Source organism: Sinohyriopsis cumingii, chromosome 18, assembly GCF_028554795.1.
Source record: "Sinohyriopsis cumingii isolate HCF-2022 chromosome 18, ASM2855479v2, whole genome shotgun sequence".
Taxonomy (NCBI): domain Eukaryota; kingdom Metazoa; phylum Mollusca; class Bivalvia; order Unionida; family Unionidae; genus Sinohyriopsis; species Sinohyriopsis cumingii.
The window spans coordinates 45,633,019-45,659,701 of NC_142978.1; the positions used below are offsets into that span (position 1 = coordinate 45,633,019).

The 26,683-nt window shown below is 34.1% G+C and overlaps 1 protein-coding gene across 2 annotated transcripts in view; it reads right to left on the bottom strand.

Annotated features, from left to right (window-relative positions):
* LOC149776552 (putative polypeptide N-acetylgalactosaminyltransferase 9) overlaps nt 1–26,683 on the bottom strand; it is a 236,811-nt gene that overhangs the window by 22,869 nt on the left and 187,259 nt on the right. For both annotated transcript variants that reach the window (XM_089941011.1, XM_089941012.1), the window contains 4 exons: nt 18,700–18,864; nt 12,529–12,745; nt 6,018–6,135; nt 2,119–2,304 (listed from right to left, as the gene is read on the bottom strand). In XM_089941011.1, the coding sequence (XP_089797137.1) occupies nt 2,119–2,304; nt 6,018–6,135; nt 12,529–12,745; nt 18,700–18,864 (686 nt within the window). The remainder of the gene's footprint in view (nt 1–2,118; nt 2,305–6,017; nt 6,136–12,528; nt 12,746–18,699; nt 18,865–26,683) is intronic.

Below are 26,683 nucleotides of genomic sequence, written 5' to 3' on the forward strand. Positions count from 1 at the left end.
TGAAACTTTATATTCTAAAAGAGTGTAAACTGTTATATTTGAAAATACATTGTAAAAACTTATATTTGAAAATAGTGAAAACTGTTATATTACAAACTACAGATGAAACGTTATATTCTAAAAGATTTATATTTGAAAATACAGTGTAAAAACTGTTACATTTGAAAATAGTGAAAACTTATATTCCAAACTACAGTAAAAACTGTTATATTCTAAAACAGTGTTAACTGTTATAAAAAAAAATTCAGTGTAAACTGTTATATTCTAAAATACAGTATAAACTATTATATTTCAAAATACAGTGTAAAATGGATAAATAAGAACTGAAATTATGTTACAGATTCAATTTTGCCATTCAAGATCTTTGCCCATTGTGATATTTAGGTGGACCCTTTAATTTTACAGGTGTCTTATTAATTAGTAGTAACTTTCATTGGTACATCAATTTGCTGCACATAGTTTCTTTTCTTTCAAAGTCAAATAAATAAACAAAATTTAAGTTGGAACATAAAGTAAGGTATGTTTTACCCATACCAAGAAACAAATGAATGAATAGAGTACACTATGTATTGTAAAATTTTACGAAAACTTGTATGGTGTATTTTGGAGAAATTCAAGATAGGAATTGTTGACAAATATAGGACACAAATGAACACAGATAAAACATTATATCAATAGCACAAAAAACAGAGGAGATATTTGAAAATATGCAAGAAGTGAATGGTACAAATTTAAAACAACATGGTGAACCAGCTGCCAGAAAAATTAACAGAGCTGACAAAGAATTCTCATTGGCTCAAATCATTAGTAATCTGTAAAAAGCAGTATTTATGGGAATGTGATAAGAAGGATGAATAGAAACCATTAAAAAATAAAAGAGGATCGATAGATAATTAATGATCGAACTTATATCGGTAAGAGACTACTTATTAAGGATCAATAACAAATTAAGATTTGAATGTACATAAATTTAATTTCAAACATTTCTGATAAACTGTATTGAAGCTTATTGTTGTTGGGTTTAACGCCATTTTTCAGCACATGATAGGCTATGCATGGCGGCCAGTATTAATGGTGGAGGAAGAACTCTGGATAAACCCGGGAAGAACCACCGACCCAAGAGAAGCTACTGGCAAGTTTTCTCACATACCCCCACATTGGCCAAATCTTAGACTAAAAAACACGCAGACAGAGGTGAGATGGCAGTGATCCATAACGGAGAGCGCTTTAGACCACTCGGCCACTCAGGGCCCCGTACTGAAGGCTGTCTTTTATAAATAGTAAATGGAAATCTCAAGTTCATGGAATTATATATGAATTGATGGATTATCATGACAAGATGACAAATACTAGAAATCTAAACAATCTTTGATCATTCTAAATAAGCTTTTAATTTCTGAATGTTATATGAAATTTATTCCACTATGTAGATTACTTTTTCATGAACAGCTTTGCTGAATTTCAGCTCAACATTAGGAACACAAATAATGTCGAGTCTCTGGTATACATGCACCGATAGAACTGATACTGCCCTAGGTGATCACTCTACTGTATATACTCACTTATAAGGCAAGCTGTACAGACCCAGATCTGCCATTGCTCAATGTACCAGCAGATCTGGGTCTGTGCAGTATTTAAGATTACAGCAGATTCAGATCATTGCTGTTTGCAGTTTGATTGGTCTTATAAGTGGGTATATACGGTACCTAGTTACTTGGCTCAGTTTGACTGGTCTTATAAGTGGGTATATGTGGTATCTAGTTACTTGGCTCAGTTTGACTGGTCTTATAAGTGGGTATATACGGTACCTAGTTACTTGGCTCAGTTTGACTGGTCTTATAAGTGGGTATATACGGTACCTAGTTACTTGGCTCAGTTTGACTGGTCTTATAAGTGGGTATATGTGGTACCTAGTTACTTGGCTCAGTTTGACTGGTCTTACAAGTGGGCATATGTGGTACCTAGTTACTTGGCTCAGTTTGACTGGTCTTATAAGTGGGTATATGCGGTATCTAGTTACTTGGCTCAGAGGATAATAAGTTATTGTATCATTTTAAAGTTCTCTGAAGAGTAAATGTTTGTAAAGTTATGGATACACAAATATCAAAACCTACTCACCAAGTCAAAATTAAACCTCTCATAATAATACTTTTTATAGTCATCCATCCAAACTTCAGCAAGTCGCACGGAATTTTTCTTCACTACATTGACCCCTGATCGCCACTTGTATGGGCTTCTCTTGCGGAATATGTGTCCAACATGAGAGCATGGTATTATCTCGAGTACTCCACCACACATCCAAACCTAGTCAGTTGAGAATACAAAATTAAGATTCAAGAACAAAACATCTGGACCTTTATTTTGCTGCATGAATTATGATATTCGGCAGTTTCACAAAGTAATAAAAATGGTCAGGGAAAAAGGGTATTTATTATAAAATATAAATTTACTATTTTAATGATCTTTTTAAGCTTCAGTTCCAGTCCACTTTACATCAGGATAAATGGGAGTTAAATACCTTTCGGTTTATTCTTACATGGTAACTTCATGAAAATAATTAATAACAATTCAGAATATTTGGCCACTTCCATACAAAATACTTCTAAACATCTTTAGATCAAAGCATAAAATTGCAACTTTATTTTTTGCCAAAAAAAACCCCCTATTTTTTAAATAAACAGTTTAAGGAGGTCAGGAAATCATCCAATATTTTTAAATGTGATCAGTTTCTACCATACAGTTTTTTCTTCTTGGTACATAAACTACCTGTATGCAAGTTGGAAGGCTGCAAGTTAAAGGCAGGTAAGTAAAAACTTGTAGCATTATATAACAACTACTGAAACAGTGAAGTCATTGCAACATTCCATAACCCTTCTACTCAAGATAAGGAAGATAATTTAGAAATGCATTTTGAACCAGTCTAATCTAAAAACCAATAAAGACCCATCAAACATTGATAAAATGTGACTTCTTCTCCATCAGAGTTATCTAAAAATTTAAGAACTGACATGGCCATGTCTGAAAGCCAACCAGAATTGATACCCATGATAATAAACGGCTTCACAGTTATTGCAAACTAAAGGCATGGTGAGGTAGGAGGTACTATCTAGTGTGTAAAAAAGATATGCTGAGGTATGATGTTTTTTCAAGTGAGGTACTTGAGGTATTGTGAGGTACAATATATTCTAGTGAGGTATTTGAGGTATGGTGAGGTGAGGTAATCTAATGAGATACTAGAGGTATGATGAGTTATAAACACTCTCTAACGAGTATTAGATGTATAGTAAGATATGAAGATCTCTAGCAAGGTACTGGTGGTAAGAGGTAATCTAGTGAGGTACTGGTGTATATGAGGAAATCTAGTTAGGTATTAGGGGCATGATGAGCTGTTAGTTCAAGGAATATAACCTGCCTTTTCTGCATGCACACCCAACCCCAACCCCAATGATGGAGATGATTGTACAGTAGTCTCATTTGAACACATGATACTAACAGCCTCTAGATTCAAGTAAAAAAGGGCAATAACTCCTACATAGGTCATGAAAACATAACTGATTGGTCAGTCTGTACATTTTCATAAGGTGACAATGCTATGTACCAGGTATCACTCCAATCCATCAATAACTGCAAGACCAGACGAGTTCACAAGAGTCAATAATATACTGCATCAAAGAATTAACTTAGATACTAAAAAAAATGCTCCAACTCATCCAAAAATGAGGAGAGAAGATCAGTCAATTTTCACATCTTCTGAAGATAACCATAAAATGTACTAAAGATTTTATCAATGCAATGAAAATTGTATGATTGTTTTCATTCTCAAGATTTTGTCAAACATTTAAATCCAGCTGCAAGTCAAAAACTCTTACAAACAATAGTGGAGCATGGATTTGTGAATATGATCATCGTCAGATGATGACCATTACATGTACAAAATTTCACAGTGACTTGTAAGTCTAGTTACATTCACAAGATTCTATGATACACTGCATCAGGCTGCAAGACAAAAACAACACAACATTACCAAAACTGAGTGGCAATGAGGTCTGCCATGTGCAGTTTTTCTGTGATCCATACTACACTTTGAAACCAGTTGCATTAAGAAGATTTGGTAATACATTACACCTACTCTAAGTAAACAATGACAATCACTTTGGCACAAGTGACTCTTTTTCTTGAGCTTGGGTTTAATTTATCCAGAAAGTGAAGAAAAAAAGAACAAAAAAAACCAATGACCTTATGTTATGGCAGTGGTTCCCAAAGTGGGTGTGATAACCAGGTGGGGTAATAATGTTGAAAAATGCCTGTTACAGGCTAAGGTAGGGGGGCTGCTGACGATAACCAAGGATGCTGTGACTCAAAAATATGTTTGATAACCACTGGTTTAGGGTGTAGACAGATTTATGGGAACATGGCTGGACATGAACATTGGCACCAAAGTGATGAGGTGACATTTTAAGCGAACATTAAAGTTTCTATGGTAGTGGTCAAATCACACTCAACAGCTCAATTTTAATGTAGGACCATCTGCATACTATAAAAGATCTTACAGTGAAAATCCCCATGTCAACATCACCATATATCCAGAAGCAGTAGCGATAACATAATTTTCATGATGGTTGCCAAACTGCCATTGTTATATTTAAGATTGGAACCATTTTCATTTTGGTTACTAGGTTGGTTAGTTTTTAACTTCATTTTTACACAATATACTGGTTGTATCATATCTAGGGAATGAGTCTGGTTTGAGTTTTTGTGGGTTTAATGCCCTTATTTAGCACATGATGGGCCATACATGGCTGCCAGCATATTTGGTGGAGAAAGTACCCAAGAACCACCACCAACACACTTTAAGATATTTGCAAGTTTTCTCACAAAACCACACTGGCCGTGCTGAGACTTCAACCCACATAAACAGAGGTGAGATGTGTGTGATCTGCAAATGCAAGTACCTTAGATAACAATCAAGGGAATAAGAGTTAAGTGCCTTGGGACACACAGAGGTAGATGTCTCAAGCTGCCTTGGTTGGAACTGAACCCATTACCCTAGGTTACGAATCACATGCTTATGAAGCAACTATATACCTAAGTTTTTTAGTGGAAAAAGCCATGTCAATACGACCATCTGTTTGGAAGAGTAATAATCACATTTTCAAGCTGGACAATATGGCAGCCATATTAGACATTAGACTGGCACCATTTTCATTTACAGCCATGTTAGACATCAGACTGGCACCATTTTCACTTACAGCCATATATTTACAAGAAATGTCCCAGTGGAAATCTAATGTTGATTTGACCATTCCTACAAAAGTAGTAGTCATAAGATTTTCAAGACATCCAACATGACAGCCATGTTGGATGTCATATCAACAACACTTTCATTTAGGACCAACAATATTATTAGGAAGTCTTTAAGTGCAAAAGCATTGTTGCTATGACCATCCATTCAGGAGGAGTGTCAATAACATAATTATCAAGACAGCCAATATGGTGATCGTTTTGGACACTGTATATATATGTGTGTATATATATATATATATCAGAAGTTTTATGAGCATCACTTGCATTTTGGACCAAGTTGGTGTCAACTAATTTGACACTTAACCATAGACCTGCAAAACTAAAACCCAAAAAACCATAAAACTAGTTGTGTTCACAAGATACTGTCACACATGTCACACACTGCAGGAATACATGATTCCATGATATGCATATCTCTAGATGGTGCCCCATGGAAAAATGGGCGTCAAGTTGCATTCACAAGGTTCTGTCTTACAATGCATTCAACTCGAGTCAAAAAGGTCAACAACTCATAAAAATCATGGAAGCACAGTGAGTTGCCAATATGAGCAACTTCAGGTTATGACCTTAATCTTTACCAAGTTTGATGGCAAGCCATCAAAAACTGGGGACTAGCTGCAATCATGTGTTTGATGGATGTAAAAACAGACAGACATAGCTGATCATTTTTAATCCAGCCGCTATCATTATTTACAATTTACTGAAAGCATTACCCTAAATGAGAGTTCCAGGTTTTCTCCACCCCAAATGTCCATTCCTGGGTCATATGTTCCAATTTCTGTAAAATATTGTCTACTGATGGAAAACAAACCGCCGGCCATTGTTGGTGATCTGAAAATAGGCAAAAGTTTAACATTAGGCACATATCGCAATAAGGACAGTTTATTTCTTTAGGCGGCATAAAACCATAGTAATTTGGAACAATGTTTCAAGGGAAGTAACCCAAGCATGAATATACTATACTACAGACTACTTCATTGAATTGGGGCTGCAGTTAATGCCCTTGGAATTTTCTTCTTTGCAACAACAATTCCATGTGATCATCCTTATTATTTTATCTTTTGATGAAAAAATGAATGGAAGATCCTGAAAATCCAATGATCCTAATTTTATTTAGACTTCAGCTGAGGAATATCAATATTTTAGGACTTGTAGCCATAAGGCTGAGATCTGTGGTCAAAAAAGATTCCAGAATACTGGGCCAAAAGGACTTTGTCATAATGATGCAGAAGCTGTTTAATCTAACAGCTATTTATACAGGATATATAAATTTTGACTGTTTAAGGGAGGAGGCTGTTCAGAGGATGCAAAGGTTAGAGAGATGATCACTGTACGAGGCTGAGCTGCATTATGATTTTTTTTTTATATTTAAGGATTGGAATAACAGGCATTCAGCTTTCATCCTCAATCAAAATATACTCCTTGTACATTCCATTTTGGTCCTGGATATATATATATATATATATATATATATATATATATATATATATATATATATATATATATATATATATATATATATATATATATATATATATATATATATATGAGACAGACAGGAAAGTACTATCCCTGCATCCTACAGGAGAATACTTGATAACATTAAATATGAATAAATAACATTATCAGACAGGTAAGATAATTTTAATTCATACTCTTTGGAGATTTTAACCTGGGTCTGTGGGTTATAGCACCTACTGCCTTGCCAGCATGTACCAACGACAACACAATTTCGACATGCACACATCACCAAATATGATGCTACAAAATCAGTGGTACAGACAAAGCCAACCCAGTAATTAAAATGCATCTGAGTGTTCAGTCCTTATGGATTCCTACAAGAGAAATCAAAGTGATTATAGAATTACAAATATAAACCAAACAGAGAGGCAAGTACTACCCCAGGTTCCTCAAAGGAGAGGGATATCAAGATTAATCTCCTTCTCTACAGCTCCATATAGGGCTATCATCAAAACTTTATTTTCATAATCTAGAGCTCTAGGGAGGGCTATAATCTCAAGCTTAATCTCACTAGTTTAAGTGATCATTTTGCCATTTTTCTCAAAAGAAAGCATAACCAAGAATATTCACAGACCCATCATTCACAGGTCCCTTAAAATTAAAATGATGCTAACATCTTAATGGATTTGGAGCAGATCCCCTAGGATAGAAACAACATTTTTAATGATACTGATGATATCTGAGTACCAGGTCAGATCTGGTTTCAGAAGTTGTCAATAAACATGCAATTTCAATGACTCATAGAATGATGATCAACAACCTGTTTGGATTACTGCATAAATTGGAGATACATGTACTATTAAAAGACATGACCACTTGAATTTAAACATAATGAAGATGAATACAAAATTTGGAGAAATAAACCACCAAAGTGATTAAGCAAGCAAATAAAATCTACTATCAAAAGGTTCTTGATAAGAAAAACAATCCCAAAACTATCTGGAAAACTATGAAATCTGGAGCAGGGAAATGCAAGGATATCATGGATATATCACCACTATTTTATGATGGTAAACATACAAATATTTTCAATGAATTCTTTGTAAACATTGCCTCTAAAATTAAAAAGAACATAAGCTGGACTTGAATCATTTGGAACCAAAATGTTTTTGTTCCACAAAACTTCCAAATGATACCAAATCTGAGCGTTTGGATAGGACTATAGTATTTGTTTTATTTTAAAGAATACATGAATGTTTCTACATCTACAGGACTTGAAATGACAGGTCCAAGGTTTCATAAGGCATCTGCTATTGCTGACAGTATTACCTTTCTACATAATCAGTTTCAGAACAAGTCAATTACATGTGACCTACCCATGAAAACAGGAAATGTAGTCTCATCAATATGTATGCTGATAACACTGTCTTCTCTCATGCTCTAGGGTATCAAGCTGAACTTAAGAAAAACCCTCAAACTGCTCTCAAAAAACTAAAATATGGTGCAAAGAAAATTGTATGATCCTTAATACAGATGAGTGACACAATTCCTTTTGCAATGAGTGATAACACTGATCCGAAAATGACTTGATTTGATAAAATTCTTGGAATATTTCTGGATAATAACTTGCATTGATCTCATCATAGAAATTATATTTCACAGAAAATATCTCTGGATCCAGAAGAAAGTCAAGGCATTCATTTGATTACAGCACATACATTTTTTTAAATACAAATTTACTTTCAACACCATCTTGGCTAGTGTAGATTAAGTTGGGGGAACACATCACCTACAAATGAGAAAAATTTGCAGGATCCAAGAAAAGGAATTTCTTCAACAGCAAATAAGGGCAAGTAAAATAATTATTCAACTGCAAACATATAATGGTCAGAATACAGTGCTTACAATTCAAGTGTCACCAATGCATCAAATTATTCCTGAGAAAGGCCAAAATGATGCATAAGGTGTCTATACAGTCTGGTCCCCATTTACCTGAACAATAGTTTCCAGATGTGAGAATCTATATGTATCCCAAATCTAAAATCAATAAATGATGACAATTTCAATAAACTCAAGCCAAAGAATGAACTATTCAAAAAAAGTTTTCAATTTTCAGGTGCTCATATCTAAAATATCACTCTTCATGATATAAAATGTCAGCTCCATGTATTTCTTCCTTTCACAACAGGTGTATCAAAGGAATGAAATACTAAATAATATGGGCATATTTATTAAAGTATGAGATATGCCACCCATCTCCTGTTTTAACAATGTGGCATTTATGTGAATAGTTGTTAATGTGAGAGTGTTTGTGTGCTTGTGAACATTTTATTATTTACTTGTTTATATATGTAGATACAGAGGGCCTTAAGATGTGTGTGTTCTTGTTCGAATTGAGTCACCCTCTGAAAGTAGTCTTTCTTATTATTTACAGCTTCAGAGAGGTTTGTGTGCTATAGTTTAATATGAACAGTCTCAGGTTTGATCTTGCTGCTGAGTAGGGATTAGATATGCCTCCAAACGGTAAGTGGCTTTTGTCTTTATGAAGGCCACATGAAACCTTCAATAACTCTGATATATCAATCAATCTGACATAATGTACCTATTTCCTTATCTACTGCTTTCTTTGCATGTTTGCAGTCTAGGTTTGATCCTGCAGCTGACAAGAGTAATGGTTAGTGATGCCTTCATAAGGGCCATTGATAGATGGACATATTAATCAATCTTAACATGGCTACAGGAAAGGCTATTAGCTGAATGAGTGGATACATGTTGTTATGAATGTAGGCTGGCTAGTACCTTCCAACTAAAATGATGGGAACATGTTGCATCATTCACCTAAAATACCTTAAACATTTACTCTGCCCTCACAGAATGGGGAGGGTGCTGCTTCTAACAGGCGAGTGTAAACTAACTCTCAGCCTGTTTATAACCTCCCTTGGGAGAGGTCCCACTAACCCTAAGAGTCTCTAAACAGACTTGAGTAATCCTTGTCTGAGACCCAAGGGACCTTAGAAAGAAAACCCCAAAATTCTGAGAAAGGTGAGGAAGAAACTTTCTTCATTCCCAGACCAAGTCTGACCATAGGCAAGTGGGGTGTGTGTCCCAAGGGGATTTCCTGTGACCACACTTACCCATACCCTTCTTAGCCATTGCTGAAAAGGATACTGAAAAGATTTCTTCAAAACCATCTATGCAAGTATATGTAAAAAAGGTATTTGTGGATAAAGTCTAAATAAAATAACTGCAAGAAATCACCATACTTAAGTGTTGTTTCAAAGACTGAAAACAATGACTGATGTTTTAAAACAAAAAGGTAACAATGCAGAGTACTGAATATTAAAAGAAAATGAAGTTAAGCAGGCTTAACTGAATGCTGGACATGAAAAAATCAGCTAAAAGCAATTGGCAACATTGCCAAAATTATTTCTGAGAACGAATCAGTGTTTGATAATCAATACACAATATGAAGTAATAATGTACAAACTGTTTTGTGAGTTACAAAGATAGCACAATATACAATAAGCCCAAACTTAAGAATACCATGAAAACCCCTTCAAAAAAACGTCTGGGTTGCTCCTAATCATTCCGATCAAGTTGAACGTGGCAATTCAGTCAATACTGTTACAAATCCCAAGTTTAAAAATGCAAACCTCATTTTAAACAGGAAATTAAAGTTAAACACCAAGAGTATTTTATCAAAATCCATTGAACAAAAAACTATTTTTTCCCATTAGACATTAGTGCAATCAATAAGCATCAGATGCATGATCACTGAATCACACACAGAAGCAAGATTTGATTATATGTATCCATTATGCTACTCACCCAGAAACAAGATTTGATTATGGATTATGCTAATGAAGTATTTGAATTCCACAGCTAATTAAAACTACTAGTTTTTAATCCAAATGTGATCAATTCAAGGATGACTATGCTATTTGGACCCATCCAAATATTTAGAAAAATCATGGGAGGGACCTTAAGGTTAATGATGAAAATCCTGACAATGAAGGCTAATGATGAAAATCCTGACAATGAAGGCTAATGATGAAAATCCTGACAATGAAGGCTAATGATGAAAATCCTGACAATGAAGGCTAATGATGAAAATCCTGACAATGAAGGCTATTGATGAAAATCCTGACAATGAAGGCTAATGATGAAAATCCTGACAATGAAGGCTATTGATGAAAATCCTGACAATGAAGGCTAATGATGAAAATCCTGACAATGAAGGTTAATGATGAAAATCCTGACAAGAGAATACGGTCAAAACTGCCCAGTCAAGTCAGTAAAATACCACCTTACCTTGCATTATTCCAAAAGCTAAATCCCTCTTTTATCATACTGACAAAAACATTTTGGAAAATTCCAAATCGTGTCAAACATGGTATATTTGTAGAAGTGTTGGGCAGAGACAATTCAGTCATTTATGCCTGGCATATGCAGAAATGATCATACCTCTGCATGATATACTGCTCACTTTGTGACAGAGCTTCAGACGCAGTGATCTATGCCATCATTCCTGCAGGGTAAATTCCATATGTCTGATTACTCCAATGAACTTACACATTAAAACCCTACACAAGGTTCAGTACTCAATTCAACATTAGCAAGAAAGAAATAACGTTTTGTCCAATGTATATTCGAAATTGGCATTCTCTGCTCCAGATAAGTCTGTAGTGCCATCCCAGGCCTCTTCATTGTTCAAAGGATGCCTAATGACCAAACTGATATTCAAGAACTGGGCTCTTGTGCTGTTTTACAACAATAATTTCCAGGTTTTTCCCTGTACGAAAATATTTTTTTTTTAAAGGATCACTTTTGACCCTTACTGCAAAGAAACAAATATTTTGGTTTAGAAAAAATGCATTTTTAAAATCAAAAGCCATTTCTATTTTGAGACCAGACACATAGTATCTGAATTAGATATATGACCATATAAAAAATCACAGGATATATTGACAGAAACAAGAATAACTACCAAATTCATGTAAATTTGCATGTAACTAATTAATTTTAATTTGAAGAATAAAAATGATAATTTTACTTGGCATAACTGCATATGCTGATATGAAGAAATTCATTTAAGCAAGGGTTATTTAAAACTTGGACAAAAACCCTGAAAAAAATATTCATTTGAATGAAAAGGCCAACTTATTTTTTCAAATATCCACATGTCTAGTTGGTGCCCTACCATCTACTTTCAATGAAATCTAAGAGCTGTATTATTTAATACAGTCATTGTCAAGGACAACCAGAACATGGGATTCTGTGCTGAAAATTTCCCCAGTAGTCAGCAGACTTCTAAATGCAGTGATAATTCTGTTCTATGTATATTAACTGGGGCCGCCTGGCAACACCACGACTTTTTATTGTGAATATTCCAATTTAAGGTCAGTTAATCTTGCTTGCAAGACATTTCCCTCATTCATTTCATATCCTTAAACATGTACAACTAGAAAGGAATTGCAACTGTACATTCTGCTCTGTGATTCGGCAAGTGACAGTTTATACCACCATAAACTCAAGAAATCATCACTTACTTCCTGCTTATGTGAGTATTTAGGGTAGGTGATGTCTCCCGTCAGGAGTCATAACTGAATAATAAATATTTTATTTTTTCTTTGAAGTTCAACATTCTGTTACAAGTGATGCAAAGGAATTTTTTGCCACACAATTTGTAACAAAATGACAATGACTGTGGTAACCATGCGTGTTAATGTTTGGTTGCATATAAAATTTAACTGCACTGAGCACCTGACAGGTAGATGATCCTTATTGTTCCTTCGCTGTCTCTCGTATTCCGGAATTGCATGCCAATTAAACTGCAGATTCCAATCAAATCCTCCAATACTGGTACTCCGTGCATTGCCATACTGATACTTAAAAGAATCGTCTTCAATGACATCAATAACAGGACAAACAACATTGGATTTATTAGTTGCTATTCGGTCAAGCAAAGGTTCCAGCCAGCCTATAAAAAAATGAAAGACATTGTATGAATGATTGATTATCTTGTAAAGTAAGGCTGCTGCACTATATGTAATTTTTTAATGATCAATAACCACTCAACCTAGAAATAAAATTTAAAGGTGTTCAATGAATGGTCAATAATTATGTGAAAACAAGACTACCATACTGGATGAAATTTATTAACCACCAATACTCTCAACTGAATATCCATTTTTGTTAGTTATTTTTTAGGATGTACAAATACAAGTAAAAAGATTAATTACAATTTTCTTAACCAGTTTTCATCTTAAATATTTTATTCTGTGTATGAAAGATTAGAAGGTATAAAAAATTTGCATACAATATGGCAAAACATTTCAAAAAAATTATCAATGACCAAATTAAAACCAGGTCTGACATTAAAATATGGCTTTATGACAATTAATCCATAATGATAAAACTGAGATGTTGACAGGTGGTTAATTTCAACAATTTGTGAAATATTTGCTCTCTCATAAATTTTGATTTAGATAATTAATACTTATTTCTAAAATTATCACTATAATAAAGAAAATTATATATATTTTTTAGAAGAAAAAAATTACAACTATATGTATCATGTTTCTGTTAAAACATTTACAATGGTGGGATGATATCAATAATGTCTAACATACATGCTTGCTTATACGATGAGTCCATCTGCAAACTGCACAGACCCAGATCTGCCATCACATAATGCACGGTCAGATCTGGTTCTGTGCATCTTGCTAGGAGTAATCAGTAGCACAAACAACATAGATCCTAATCTGCAGGCACATTATGATACAGCCAATCAGGATCTTTATTCTTTGAAATTTTACTTCACTTATAAGTGAATATAAACCAAATGTCATTTTGAAAACTCTTCTAAAAAAAACTTCAATCATCTCATCTCTGGTACTCAACTCTAATTTATTCAAGTTCTGTAGTCATTACAGACTGACCTATTTAATTTTCTAGGGAAGATTTTAATATAAAAAAATATTCCAGCCTCCAAATGGCTTGAAAAAATATTCTTGTTTTAATTTAAAGGGAAAAAACCTAATTATCTCCATCATATTACTTGAATCCATCAGTAATCAGTTTCTTCCTTACTTTAATTTTTTTTTTAAGGATGAAAACTTAAACCATCCAAAATATTTTGAAAAAATTCCAACAACCAAATTTGATAAAATAGTTTTTCTCAAATGTTTGGCATAACAAGTCTATTGGATACTGGATGAAGGACTAAAAATGATTGTTTGGTTTTGGACCAGTTGTGATAAAAAAAATATGCGATTGTTTTAGCAGCCATGGCTTTTTAAAATGGCACTGCATCTGTGGCACAAGTCAGTCTCTTTAAGCAGTGCTGAATAAAAATCTGCAAAGCAGTTGGTAGTGACCTAGTTCTGATGTGCAATGTACATATCAGTCTCTAGATGTATTAACCTTGCAAAATTATGGCAACAGGTGTTTTGGGGGGATTTGAACACAGTTTGGATTTTTAATCATTTTAAATGAATAAGGGAAAATAAGCCATGTTCATCCAGCTTAGATGTGCCACATGTATTACTCCTAAATAATACACCCACACCGCAAGCTTGGTTTTAATCTGTGTACTCTAATGACCTCTGCATGGTGAACAGGAAGGATAGATGGATATGCAGATGTGCAAATTGGTGCAAGGATGCAGTACATCCTATGCTTCTATGAGCTATTAACAGCAATGAGTTACAAAGGTAAATATTACCGTGAAACAGTCAGAAAGAACATTAAATATTGTATAAAGGTTAAATTTTCAAAGAAATTCACTGAATGGGTTCCTGATGTTGTCTTTTATGATCAAAAGTTCTTTGTTATGTATATTTAATTTGCATTGTTTGTTAGTTTCAGGGGCCCCAAGTGGCCGAGTGGTCTAAAGCGCTCACCGTTACGGATCACTGCCATCTCACCTCTGTCTGCGTGGGTTTGAGTCTCGGATTTGGCTAATGTGGGTATGTGAGAAAGCTTGCCAGTAGCTTCTCGTGGGTTGTTTGTTCTTTCCGGGGTTTTCCCGGGTTCTTCCTCCACCATTAATACTGGCCGCCATGTATAGCTATTGTGTGTTGAAAAATGGCGTTAAACCCTACAACAACAACAACAAGAACAACATTGTTAGTTTCTTTTTATTCATTATAAGATCTGGGTTACATAAATTTGTATCTTGTAACTATGTGTCTCCAAAATCAGTCTACATGAACAAAATTATTTCTTTCATATTCTGTCAACAGCTACTACATGAGTATTGGCTTGATATCAAAAGAAGCAAACATTTAAGGGTTTACTGTTGCTTTTTCTGAGTTTATCACGGTATAAACTGTCAGCTGCAGACACCCACAGCAAATAATTACCAAAGGGTGTTATGTAAGGAAGAGTGAAAGTATGAGTACCAAGACATTGTGGAAGCATCGAAAAGAGCTGAACCCACCAAAGAACAGTTGTTTTCCACCTGGACTTAAGCAAAATGAGGATACAGCAACATCTGTACAAGACATGGAAATTTTCAATAATTTCTTCATAAGGAGCTCCAGTAACAGTATTCAGAACCATACAAACAACCCAATTGATCTTGACACTCCTCTGCCATTTATAGGAACTAAAATTCCTTATGATAATTATTTTTCTATAGCTAATGTTAATGAAGCTGGTGTTTTTTATATGCTAATTAAGGTAAATATTAATAAATCCTCTGGACTGGATGGTATTGGTCCACAAATTCTTAAAATTGCTGCACCAGTAACACCAAAGTCATTAACGCATATCATAAACTTAAGTATAATGAGTGGTAATTTTCCAGAAAGAATGAAATGTACAAAGGTTACACCTATCTTTCAGAAAAGAGAAGGAGGATCCAGGGAATTACAGACCAATATCAATTCTACCTATACTGTCAAAATTATTTGAAAAGCATATTAAACTTTTATTATCGCAATTCTTTATAATTTTATTTATTTATATTTTTTTATTTGCTTTTTAAAGATATTTTCCATCAGGTAGAGCTTCATTTATGCATATCAATTCTTGCTGAGCACCTCTACTATGTAGCTATTTATAGAACAGGAGATTCTCCATCTGCAACATAATACCTGTAGCTACATCAACATCAAACAATGGTAGGTGATCTAAGGTTATGAACACTCCACAGCATGGTCTAAATCTTTTATCTAGATTGGCATATGTGATCTGAGTAGAAGTTCAATATTCAAAGCAAAGGATGTGTTGTTTTATTTGACATACGAATGACCCTTGGATTTGAAGCTCTCCATGAGTTCATTGTGACTTGGCTGAAGTGTAATTGTCCAGACATGGCAGGAACCAATTTTCATTTCTTTAAATCTATTTTAGGGTTTATTAACAGTTTAAGCTACCTGCAGGGGCTAATTACAAATGAAATTAAGACTTTCTGTAAATGGTTTTGTGATGGGGGTCCAACAAGCAAACAGTGCAAGACATCGACCCTGATTACAAAGGGCGAGAAGTAGGATTTTTACCAACCCACCCCCACATCATAACTACCAAGGTCAGTGTCTTATACTGTAGGACTGTGAATCCAATTGTTATACATATAATGTTATTCTTTGTCTCCTCCTCACAATCCCTGTATCCATTTACCAACAGTTTTAACACATTCACCCCTGGAGGTTTAGGTCTTTTTTGCCTGAAATTCAAGTAGGAAACACGTTTTAAAAGCTATTTCTGAATACATCTGAAAACACCAACTTATGGGGATCTTCTAATTACATACTGCCTAGTTTGTTAGAAAGATCGTTTTTCATTGGCTAATTGGCTCGTGCATTAGTAGAAGGGTAAAAGTTTTTTTTGTTTTTTTTGCTAAACGGACCCATTACTTTTGTATCGAGACCACTCTTTATTCCAAATGCCCATCTTATCCTACTTTCTGCAAAGGTTCATCTGTCTCTCTGCAGTTCATACCAGTTTGCCTTAGATCTGAGACCAAAAAGTCTAAAATCTGGACACAAAATCAGATTCCAACCAAGGGCGAATTTTGGGTAGAAAAAAATCAGGTAAAAAAATTAGTTTTTTCCTTCTATATTTTGTAGTGCAACTAGAAATTCCAGATTATTTGGTATCATTGTAGAGCTACATCTGTCGACCTTTCAATAATACCACCCATTGTAGTGTATCATGCTTGACCATGATGCTATAGAGTTTGGCAGTAGGCTACTACCTCCTGCCATATTAACTGATCACCAAGGGTTAACATGTTAAATTCATTAGTAACGAGCCACAATGAAAATGCTGTACAATGCCCCAATGTTCTTCCCAGCTTTTTTTTCAAACATAATCAAAGAAAGAATTATTTACCCTTCAGAAAAATTACAAAGAATTGTTATTAATTCTGTCAAATCAATTTCTTAAATTTTCTAAATAAAAATATCTACCCACCATTTTTATTTCATTTTAACACATTAACCCCTGGAGGTTTTTGACATTTTTGCCTGAAAATCGAGTAGGAAACACATTTTGAAAGCTATTTCTGAATAGATCCGAAAACACCAATCCCCAGTGATCTTTCAATAACATACTGCCAAGTCGTGTTAGAAACATCGTTTTTCGTTGGCTATTTGACTTGCACATGAGCAGAAGGATAAAAATTTGAGTTCTTTTCTTTTCTTTTTTTTTGCTAAATGGAGCCATTTTTTGGTATCAAGACCCCTCTTTATTCCACATGCCCATCTTATCCTACTTTTTGCAAAGGCTCATCTGTCTGTTTGCAGTTCATACCAGTTTGCCTTAGATCTGAGACCAAAAAGTCTAAAATCCAGACACAAAATCGTATTCCGACCACGGCCAAATTTTGGTTAGAAAAAAGTCGAAACAAAAAAATGAGGTTTTTTAATCTGCATTTTGTAGTGCAACTAGATATTCCAGATTATTTGGTATCACTGTAGAGCTACATCTCTCTATCTTTATGTATCATGCATGACCATGATGTTACAGAGCTCGGCAGTAGGCTACTACCTCCTGCCCCCGTTAAGTCATCGCTAGGGGTTAATGTGTTAAAGATATGCACTTTATATGCTTTTCAATTCAATGTTTACATTAGTTACTTTGCACAGGACTATAAATGTTAGTATGAAGTAGTTCTCTGTACAGTTTATGCAAAAATAAATGAAACTGGGTCTGATCACATGGTTATCTTCTGACCAATGGAAGTCTTCCCTACATTTATCGACTGATGCAAATGCAATTATATTTATCTTGGTCCAAATCAAGATCATTGTGTTGCCATGTTCTTTAGTATAATTTTAGTAACCATGTTCTTTAGTATAATTTTAGCAACAGACTTTTTAATTATAATAAGATTTTTCTAGAAATGAACTTTTGGCCCTCAACTGGGTTATTCCTGTGTGTCTTAGTTTTTTATATAATCTTGTTTACTGGAAAAATTACTTCTTCATGCAATAACATCTGAGGATCATACTATTGTTGTGTAGCATTTTGATTTTGGGATATTATTTAATTCAAATAATCCTTCTCTGGAAATCTATGTGCTAAACAACAATATTCTTGGATACAGTGACTAAAATTTATAGCGAAATTAAAATAAGGATATATTCTTGGATTGCATTATTGTGATCCAACAAGAGACTGTTGGCACACCACCATGACAAAGGCCATCACAGGCACATCAACACGTCCGGTGCTGGATTTATTTTGGAACACCACAAAAATTTATTCAGAAGTCATGTTAGAAATTCTAGGATTATGTGGGATTTAATTCACAATATCACAAGTTATTATTTTTACATTTTCACTTTGTATTACAGGGGAATAAATTATTTGTTTAATTTTACAAACTTTGTTGCTTCTCACTCTTTTCTCGTATTTATTTTAAGACCATGGAGTTGCAATATCTTTATAATGAGGAATCTACAAAAGGCAGGTAGTTCTTACCCTCTGTGCATTCACAGTGTGAGTCAAGGAAGGTGACTACATCCCCAACAGCTACAGAGTAGCCCAATATCCTTGCCCTGATGAGTCCTATTCTTTCTTTGGCACGCACAACTTTGACCTTCTTCAACTCTGCCGCATAGTCTTCTAATGGCTGCTTTAGGTGATCTGGAACAGAAATTAGATTAAAATAAAATCATTTTAGAGGTAACATATGAATTAAGTTCTTTCACCTTGCATTACGTGTATATTAGATACAATTGGAAGTCCATTACTAGAGTATACCCAATTTGTTGTCTTGTACTGTTACTAGTATTTATGGACATCTAGGTATATGCTGACCTTCAAACCTATTCAAAGTCAACAGTCAAAGTTTTTGCTAACTGAAAGAAATAAATAAACGTTAACACTGTCAAAGCATGACCTTCAACTAGCTCCAAAGTCAAAGGTAAATAAAAGACATGGTCTTTTTCTGTCTGCAAATATAACCAAAATTTAAAAATAATCCCGAACATACAGAATGTTCCAGAAATTTAAAATTTACATCAATATAACATAATGAAGTCAGATATTGAACCAGCTGTTGTCAGGAATCGAGTCTCCATAGGAATCAAGTCTCCGTTTGTCAAAAGGCTCCACAGTGTTGATAAATTTATGAAAATGATGAGAATGATGTTCTCTGGATTCATTCAAGGTAAAATTTCTCTAGGGAGTTGTAGAAAAGTTCACTTATTTTTTATATTGAATTCTTTTTTAGTATTGATGTTAAACCACAATTTATCATATAATCCTGTCTTATGCATTTGTGTGTCATCTGATGATTGATGATGTTCTAATAATATTAATGCAACAAATCATGCATAATGAATACTCAAGACACCCACAAAGATACAAAGAAATGATGCAGCAACTTTGTTCCATTCCATGATCTCAATTTGTTCCCTGTCCAAGAGCTAGTTTTTATTTTTACTAGTCCTTAAGCTAATTTGTTCCAGCCCTAGCACTAGTTTTGTTCAGTCTTAGAGATACTTTTGTTACCATTTCTAGAGTTAGTTTTGTTCCCAGTTATAGATATACTTTTGTCACCTGTCCCATAGTTTTGTTCCCATGTCTTAGAGTTAGTTCCATTACTTGTCATCGAGTTAGTTTTGTTCCCAGTCTTTTAGTACACTTTTTTCCCAGACCTAGAGATATTTTTGTTACCTGTCCTAGAGCTAGTTTTGTTTTCATTCTTTTACTTCATTTTGTTCCCAGTCCCAGAGATACTTTTGTTACCAGTCCTGGAGTTAGTTTTGTTCCCAGTCTTTAATTTCATTTTGTTCACAGTCCTAGAGTTAGTTTTGTTACCAGTCTTTTAGTTCATTTTGTTACTAGCCCTAAGGTTAGTTTCTTCTCAATCCTCAAGTCAGTTGTGTTGCCAAACTCAAAACTCAACCTCTTACAACATTCTGGATGCAAAGGTAAGGATTTCTGACAGCAGCACTTGCATCTACAGTCTTCAGACCTGATCTGAGTCAACAGCTAATGTTAATGATAAATGGCACAATTAAGGTTCCCCATGTGTTTGAAGTTCATTGTATTATGCTTTCAAATACAAATACAATTAATATAAACAAAAATTAGACATATGTATAGAAACATTCAAAGAATTTTACTGCCTAATCCATAATATTGTATACAATTTTGAGAAGTAAAGAATAATAAATAATGTGAGATATGTATTGAACTACCAAATATACTCACGTATAAGTCAGGTCCAACTACAAACCGCAGACCCAGATATGTCACAAATTGTTTTGGCATGTCTGATCTATGCATTGTGTTAGTTAATCAGTACAACAATTACAGATGTTGAAATTCTTCAAGTCATACTTCAAATGAAAATTGATGGTGTCTTTTCAAATTCATATATCATTCAAAATGACATGCCCTTGTCACCTCTGAATATCAAACAGCAAAAATACAGTACCTCCTTTTTATAACACTGTTCCGATTATAAGGACATTTAATATAAACTGCTTCCTATTATAAGGCCCCTCATTATAACATGTTTCGTAAAATAAGGCCTCCATAAACCTGTATATACACCAGATATGTTAAATGGCAATGATACTGCTATTTCACTGGTATATTACAAAACAATATTAAAAGATATTATTAATTTTGAACATCAATCATGAATTTAACTCCACAACTGTAAAATCTAGTAACTGCAAACTCGTTAACTAACAAAACAAGCATGATGTGACAAAATGGCTCAAATGTCAGTCATAATCGCTTTCTAATCCTGGCTTGGCATTTTCACAAATTAGATTACTGTATGCGTTGTTACCGCCTTAGCAATTCTATCGATATTGCAATGCATACTGTTAATCAAACAGAATCTCCACTTTGAATTGTAGGCACTGCTACAGCAATAAAAACCATTGCAGCTTGGTTCTAATAAAAGTAATGACACAAAGAACAATAAAAAAGAACAAATCAAGCTAACAATGAAAGTACCTTGCCAATAGTAGTAACAACTAGTAAATTTGTTGGGGTAATAATCAGAAATATCAATGGAAAGGCACATCATTATTCTTTTCCACTGTCATGGATCTTAAATATACACAGCAAATACTCATTATCACTGATAAGAGAGAGATGATCACGATGAACAGTTTGAATTAAAAGAAGTTTTAGCAGCAAGAGGTAGAAATAATTCTTGCAGAAATCAGACACAACATTTAATGCACTATTTTACATGTATTGTCGAACAATTTTCTCAGTGTTTATGGTTTCTGAAAAGTCAGCCTTTGTCAACGATGCAGGATGTACTACACATACACATTTCTTCAAAGCTGAAATCACCAAAAGCAACAATCTTGTTACTCTTTTGAAATGTGTATTCCTCTGATCAGCAAAGTATTTGTCCCTGAATTACCTTAGTCAATGACATGAATATTTACAGGTCTTCTGACATTGTTAGAGAGAAGTCTCCAAAGATGTTAGGTATTGATTGTAACTCTTCTAGGAGGGCTCAAAACTGTTGTTATTAGTATGAAAAACAACTACATATCACACATATACTTGCTTATAAATTGAGTCCAACTGCAAACAAATAGACACCAATCTACCATCATATGTGTCAGCAGAGCAGACCCAGGTCAAAATTATTTGTTTTACTACAACTGCTAATTAACAAACTGAACAGACCCAGTTGTGCTGGTTCATTACGTGACAGCAGATCTGGGTCTATAGAGTTTGCAGTTGGACCTGACCTGTAAGCAAGTACAGTTGTTGCTGTTGTGGGGTTTAACGCCATTTCTCAGCACATGATAGACTATGCATGGCGGCCAGTATTAATAGTGGAGTAAGAACCCAGGAAAACCCCGGGAAGAACCACTGACCCACGAGCAGCTACTGGCAAGCTTTCTCACATACCCACATTAGCCAAATCCTAGAATTGTACCCACGCAGACAGAGGTGAGATGGCAGTGATCTGTAACGTAGAGCGCTTTAGACCACTCAGCCACTCGAGGCCCTTGTAAGTAAGTACAGTATATACTGTATAAAAGATTACTTTCTGATACAACAAAATCTAATTTGAACAACAAACTTTTGTTTTATAACATGTGTAAATGTGCCTTTCTTTCCTGACTCAAATGTGCTGAATCAAAAGACACTTTACATATCACGTGATACAAGTTTAATGTTCTTAAGAGAAAACTGTTTATACAGATGGAAGTTATTTCCTCTTTCAACAATTTTTATTGACAAATGAGAAATACTACAATTACAGATCTTTTAGGGTTTTATTTCAGGAATGTGTTATTTTCATTATGTAATAAAATGATTTAAACTACATGTATATGACTAAACAGTTGGTGGAATTTACTATGGTCACATCCTCCACCAAAACCAAAATATCAAATGTCCGACATATGGACATTTTTCTGAACCTCAGATGTCAAATCAGGATCTATTCTGTTTGCTGTTAGGCATACCTTCAAAATGAGCAAGTAAATGAATATAATGATAAATGATGCTTGTCATTACATTACAAAAAAGTGTTGCTTCTAATGCAGCATTCATATGTAGATATTGCCTAGAGACTATATTCAATTCCAATTTATTAAATATTGAAGATTTATGACAAAAGTTCAATTACTCATTTAATCATTGGAGAATCCAAATTTAGTAATCAAATTTACCTTACAGCATGCAGATATTTTCAACATGGAAATCAAATTGAAAGAGTCTATTAAATTCCAAGTTAATGATGGCAGATAAGAGACATAGTTTCTCTTTTTTATTCTTTGACAAATTTACTTTGTAATTCTTATTAATAACATCACATATACAACTATAGTCAAGCATATTTGGACAAATGTTCAAATTTTATGTAACACATGATATCAATGCAGTAGAATGTCCATTATCTGGACTTCTAGGAGATGTGGATTTTGCTTTGAAAAATGACCGTCCATACATAGGAATGTAATATCAAGAACAGATTGTAGGTATGAAGGTTGTTTAACTAGACTGAACACCATTTGTAGGTAGAGATTTTTCTATCAGAATGAACACCATTTACAGGGATAGAGATTTCTCTAACAGACTGAACGTCATTTACAGGTATAGAGATTCCTCTAACAGACTGAACACCATTTATAGGTATAGGGATTCCTCTAACAGACTGAACACCATTTATAGGTGTAGGGATTCCTCTAAGAGACTGAACACCATTTATAGGTATAGGGATTCTTCTAACAGACTGAACATCATTTAGAGGTATCGAGACTCCTCTAACAGACTAACACCATTTATAGGTATAGGGATTCCTCTAACAGACTGAACACCATTTATAGGTGTAGGGATTCCTCTAACAGACTGAACACCATTTATAGGTATAGGGATTCTTCTAACAGACTGAACATCATTTAGAGGTATATAGAGATTCTTTTAACAGACTGAACACCATTTATAGGTATAGAGATTATTCTAACAGACTGAACACCATTTATAGTTATAGGGATTTTTCTATCAGACTGAACATCATTTAGAGGTATAGAGATTCCTCTAACAGACTGAACACCATTTATAGGTATAGGGATTCTTCTAACAGACTGAACACCATTTATAGGTAAAGAGACTTTCTACTGAAAACCAATTGTAGGTATAGAGACTGTTCTAATGGACTGAAAACCATTTGTAGGTGTAGCAGATGTTCTGTTGGACTAAACATCATTTGCAGGTTTGGATGTTGTTCAATTTGACTGAACACCAACTGCAGGTGCAGAGATTCTTATATCGGACTAAACACATACTGAAGGTATAGAGGCCGTTCTTTCAGACTGAACACATATTTTATATGTAGATACTGTTTTAACGGACTTGATACCAGTTGTAGAAATAGTGGCTGTTCTACTGGAGTGAACACCAATTTACCAACCTTTTGCTGCAATTTTTCCTTCTGCTAACATGCACTGAAATCCCTGAATTCAACCCTAATTATATGACAGACTGACAACTTTTTATATAGTTGCAGAGCTTTCACTCTTGTTTGCATCCTAAGTGAATTTTTAATGAAAAAACAGTGGCCAGTTAAAATTGTTTAACTGATTCCAATAGACCATTTGTTTACAAGATTTTATATTTTACAAAAAAGCAGTGATGGGTAAATATTCCTTGATTTTTTTAAAATGCCTGAGTACATTTATTACACAATTAAAAATGTAAAAACAAATATATTGTCCTGTCAAGATTTTCTTTAAAGAATACATTGACTATCAATGCCAGTTGTTTATTTTATTTTTTTTTAAAGGCAATGCACATCATCTAGTGCAAATGTAATCTATTACATATTATTTCTGGAGTTTTGTCTGTGATTTTTGTTAAGTCAGTGTTCAAAACTTGTGCTCTAGTCCACCATCTACTGGTTACTTCCCCTGAAAATTGTGACCAACAGGAAATGACTTCAGTGGCAGTTTCTGTGCTGTTAAATAGATCAAATATAAATAAATCCTGTTGTAAGCTGACATCAATTTTGAATGCAGTAAAAGGTTCTAACAGCTTCCACATAAATAACTCATTAATGCTGTCAAATAAATACTTGCATCTCCCCTTTTCTCATCATGCTCACCTTTTTGCAACACCAAATAACAAGTCTCTCAAGAATATTCAAAACGAAGTAATAGGAGTTGTCTGTGTTTGTAATATGGCTGTACCTATATCAAAACCTTTTCAGTCTTGCTAAAGGGAAAAAAGTACATCAGTGAAAGAGACAGAACTGATGTTGTTTTCACCAGTTTTGGAAGAAAACAATATCAGGGACTCTCACCCAATAATAATTATCCCTTAAGATTCTAGAAATAGTTATACACCAGAAATTCCACAGAAGCAAATTTCTAAACTCAAAGGTCCTGATGATGTAGATGACTCAACAGAGGTGAGACACAAGGCTACCGCCACAAATGTAAAGAAGCCAACTGAATAGGGAGAGAAATTAGATAACGATAAGCTCCGTATAAAAGTCTATGCCTGGTGTCTTCTTTCAGGCTAGTGTGATACATATAAAGGCAGATGAGACAAAACCAAATGCACATCACACAAACACCACAAAGAAAAAAAACACGGAGGCTTTAGTTTAGAATTAGTTTTTCTATTTTTAATAAATGACATTTGTCTCTCGTGGAAAAGAAAAGAAAACTACGAAAAAGAGAAGAAGAAAAAAAGAGGGAAAATATGAGAAAAGTTTGAAGAGAAAAAGATAAGTAAAGGGGAAGAGATGAATTTTATATATATAAAAAAACCTAAATATACATAGGCTCAACAACCATGTTACAATATTCAAAAAAAAAGTTTGTACAAAGATGATTGAATGTTGACAGTCATTGTAATTATTTTTATAAGTATATACCCTATTATTATTATTATTATTATTATTATTATTGCTGTTATTGTTCTTGCTGTTGTTATTGATGATTAACTTTTTTTCTTCTCCTTTTTGTTAATTTTTCTTTAAGGGGTAGTTGCTGTCATTCCGACTGTTGGCATAGTAACTGCCTTGTTTTCCTAATAACACAAAACAGTGACCTTTTTGCCATACTATTTTAAGAATATTACCAGACATGTATTTCTAGAAAAAAAAACAGTACATTATATCTATTTGCTTCTATTCCATTATCCACTACAGTCCATCTTCTACACTTCATAAAATTTTGTGACAGATGTAAGGTTACCAATTTTACATAAAAGTAATAAAGTCATTAATATTTTCAATTTCTTTAAAGTTCATTTAGTTATTTTTTACTCTCATTTTCCTTACTGATTTGTTAATGGGGTTAAGAATGCCTAATTGCTTTTTTGTATACTTTTAATTTGTACATTGTCAAAACTCATGGCCTACTATTAGTGGGGCCTGCAACAAATTTGACGATTGTTAAGACTTGATGATTTGAGCATCCGACTTGGATGTAGGAGGTTGTGGGTTTGAACCCTGGCCGAGTCATACTGAAGATTTATAAAAATGGTACAAGCAGCTGCACTGCTTTGCACTCAACATTAAGACGTTTGTGTTATTACAGCTGGCCTTGTGTCTGGATAAATGTGACTAGATGGAACATGATACTACACGTCTGCGGCATACTGCCTCGATGTTAAATATCACTATTAATTTCCACACAGCAGACATCGTAGTGACATGACTGGAAAATTGTTAAAGCTACAAATAAAAATCCAAATCACACACAAGCAAATTGGTGATATCGTATTTTTGGAAATTTGTATTTACTAAATATGGTTGTGTTGGCATGATTTGGTCGATTAGAATTGTGTTTCTTTTGCTGGACACTATGACTTGGCAGGTATCATAAGGGTCCTTCCGGCCCATAACCGGTGCTTAATTCTTTAATTTACATGGAATTTCTAGTAAAGTTCAGTACAATCTTAAAGTTATACAGATACTGTGAAATCTGGGTATAGAAATCCATATATAACAATGGGG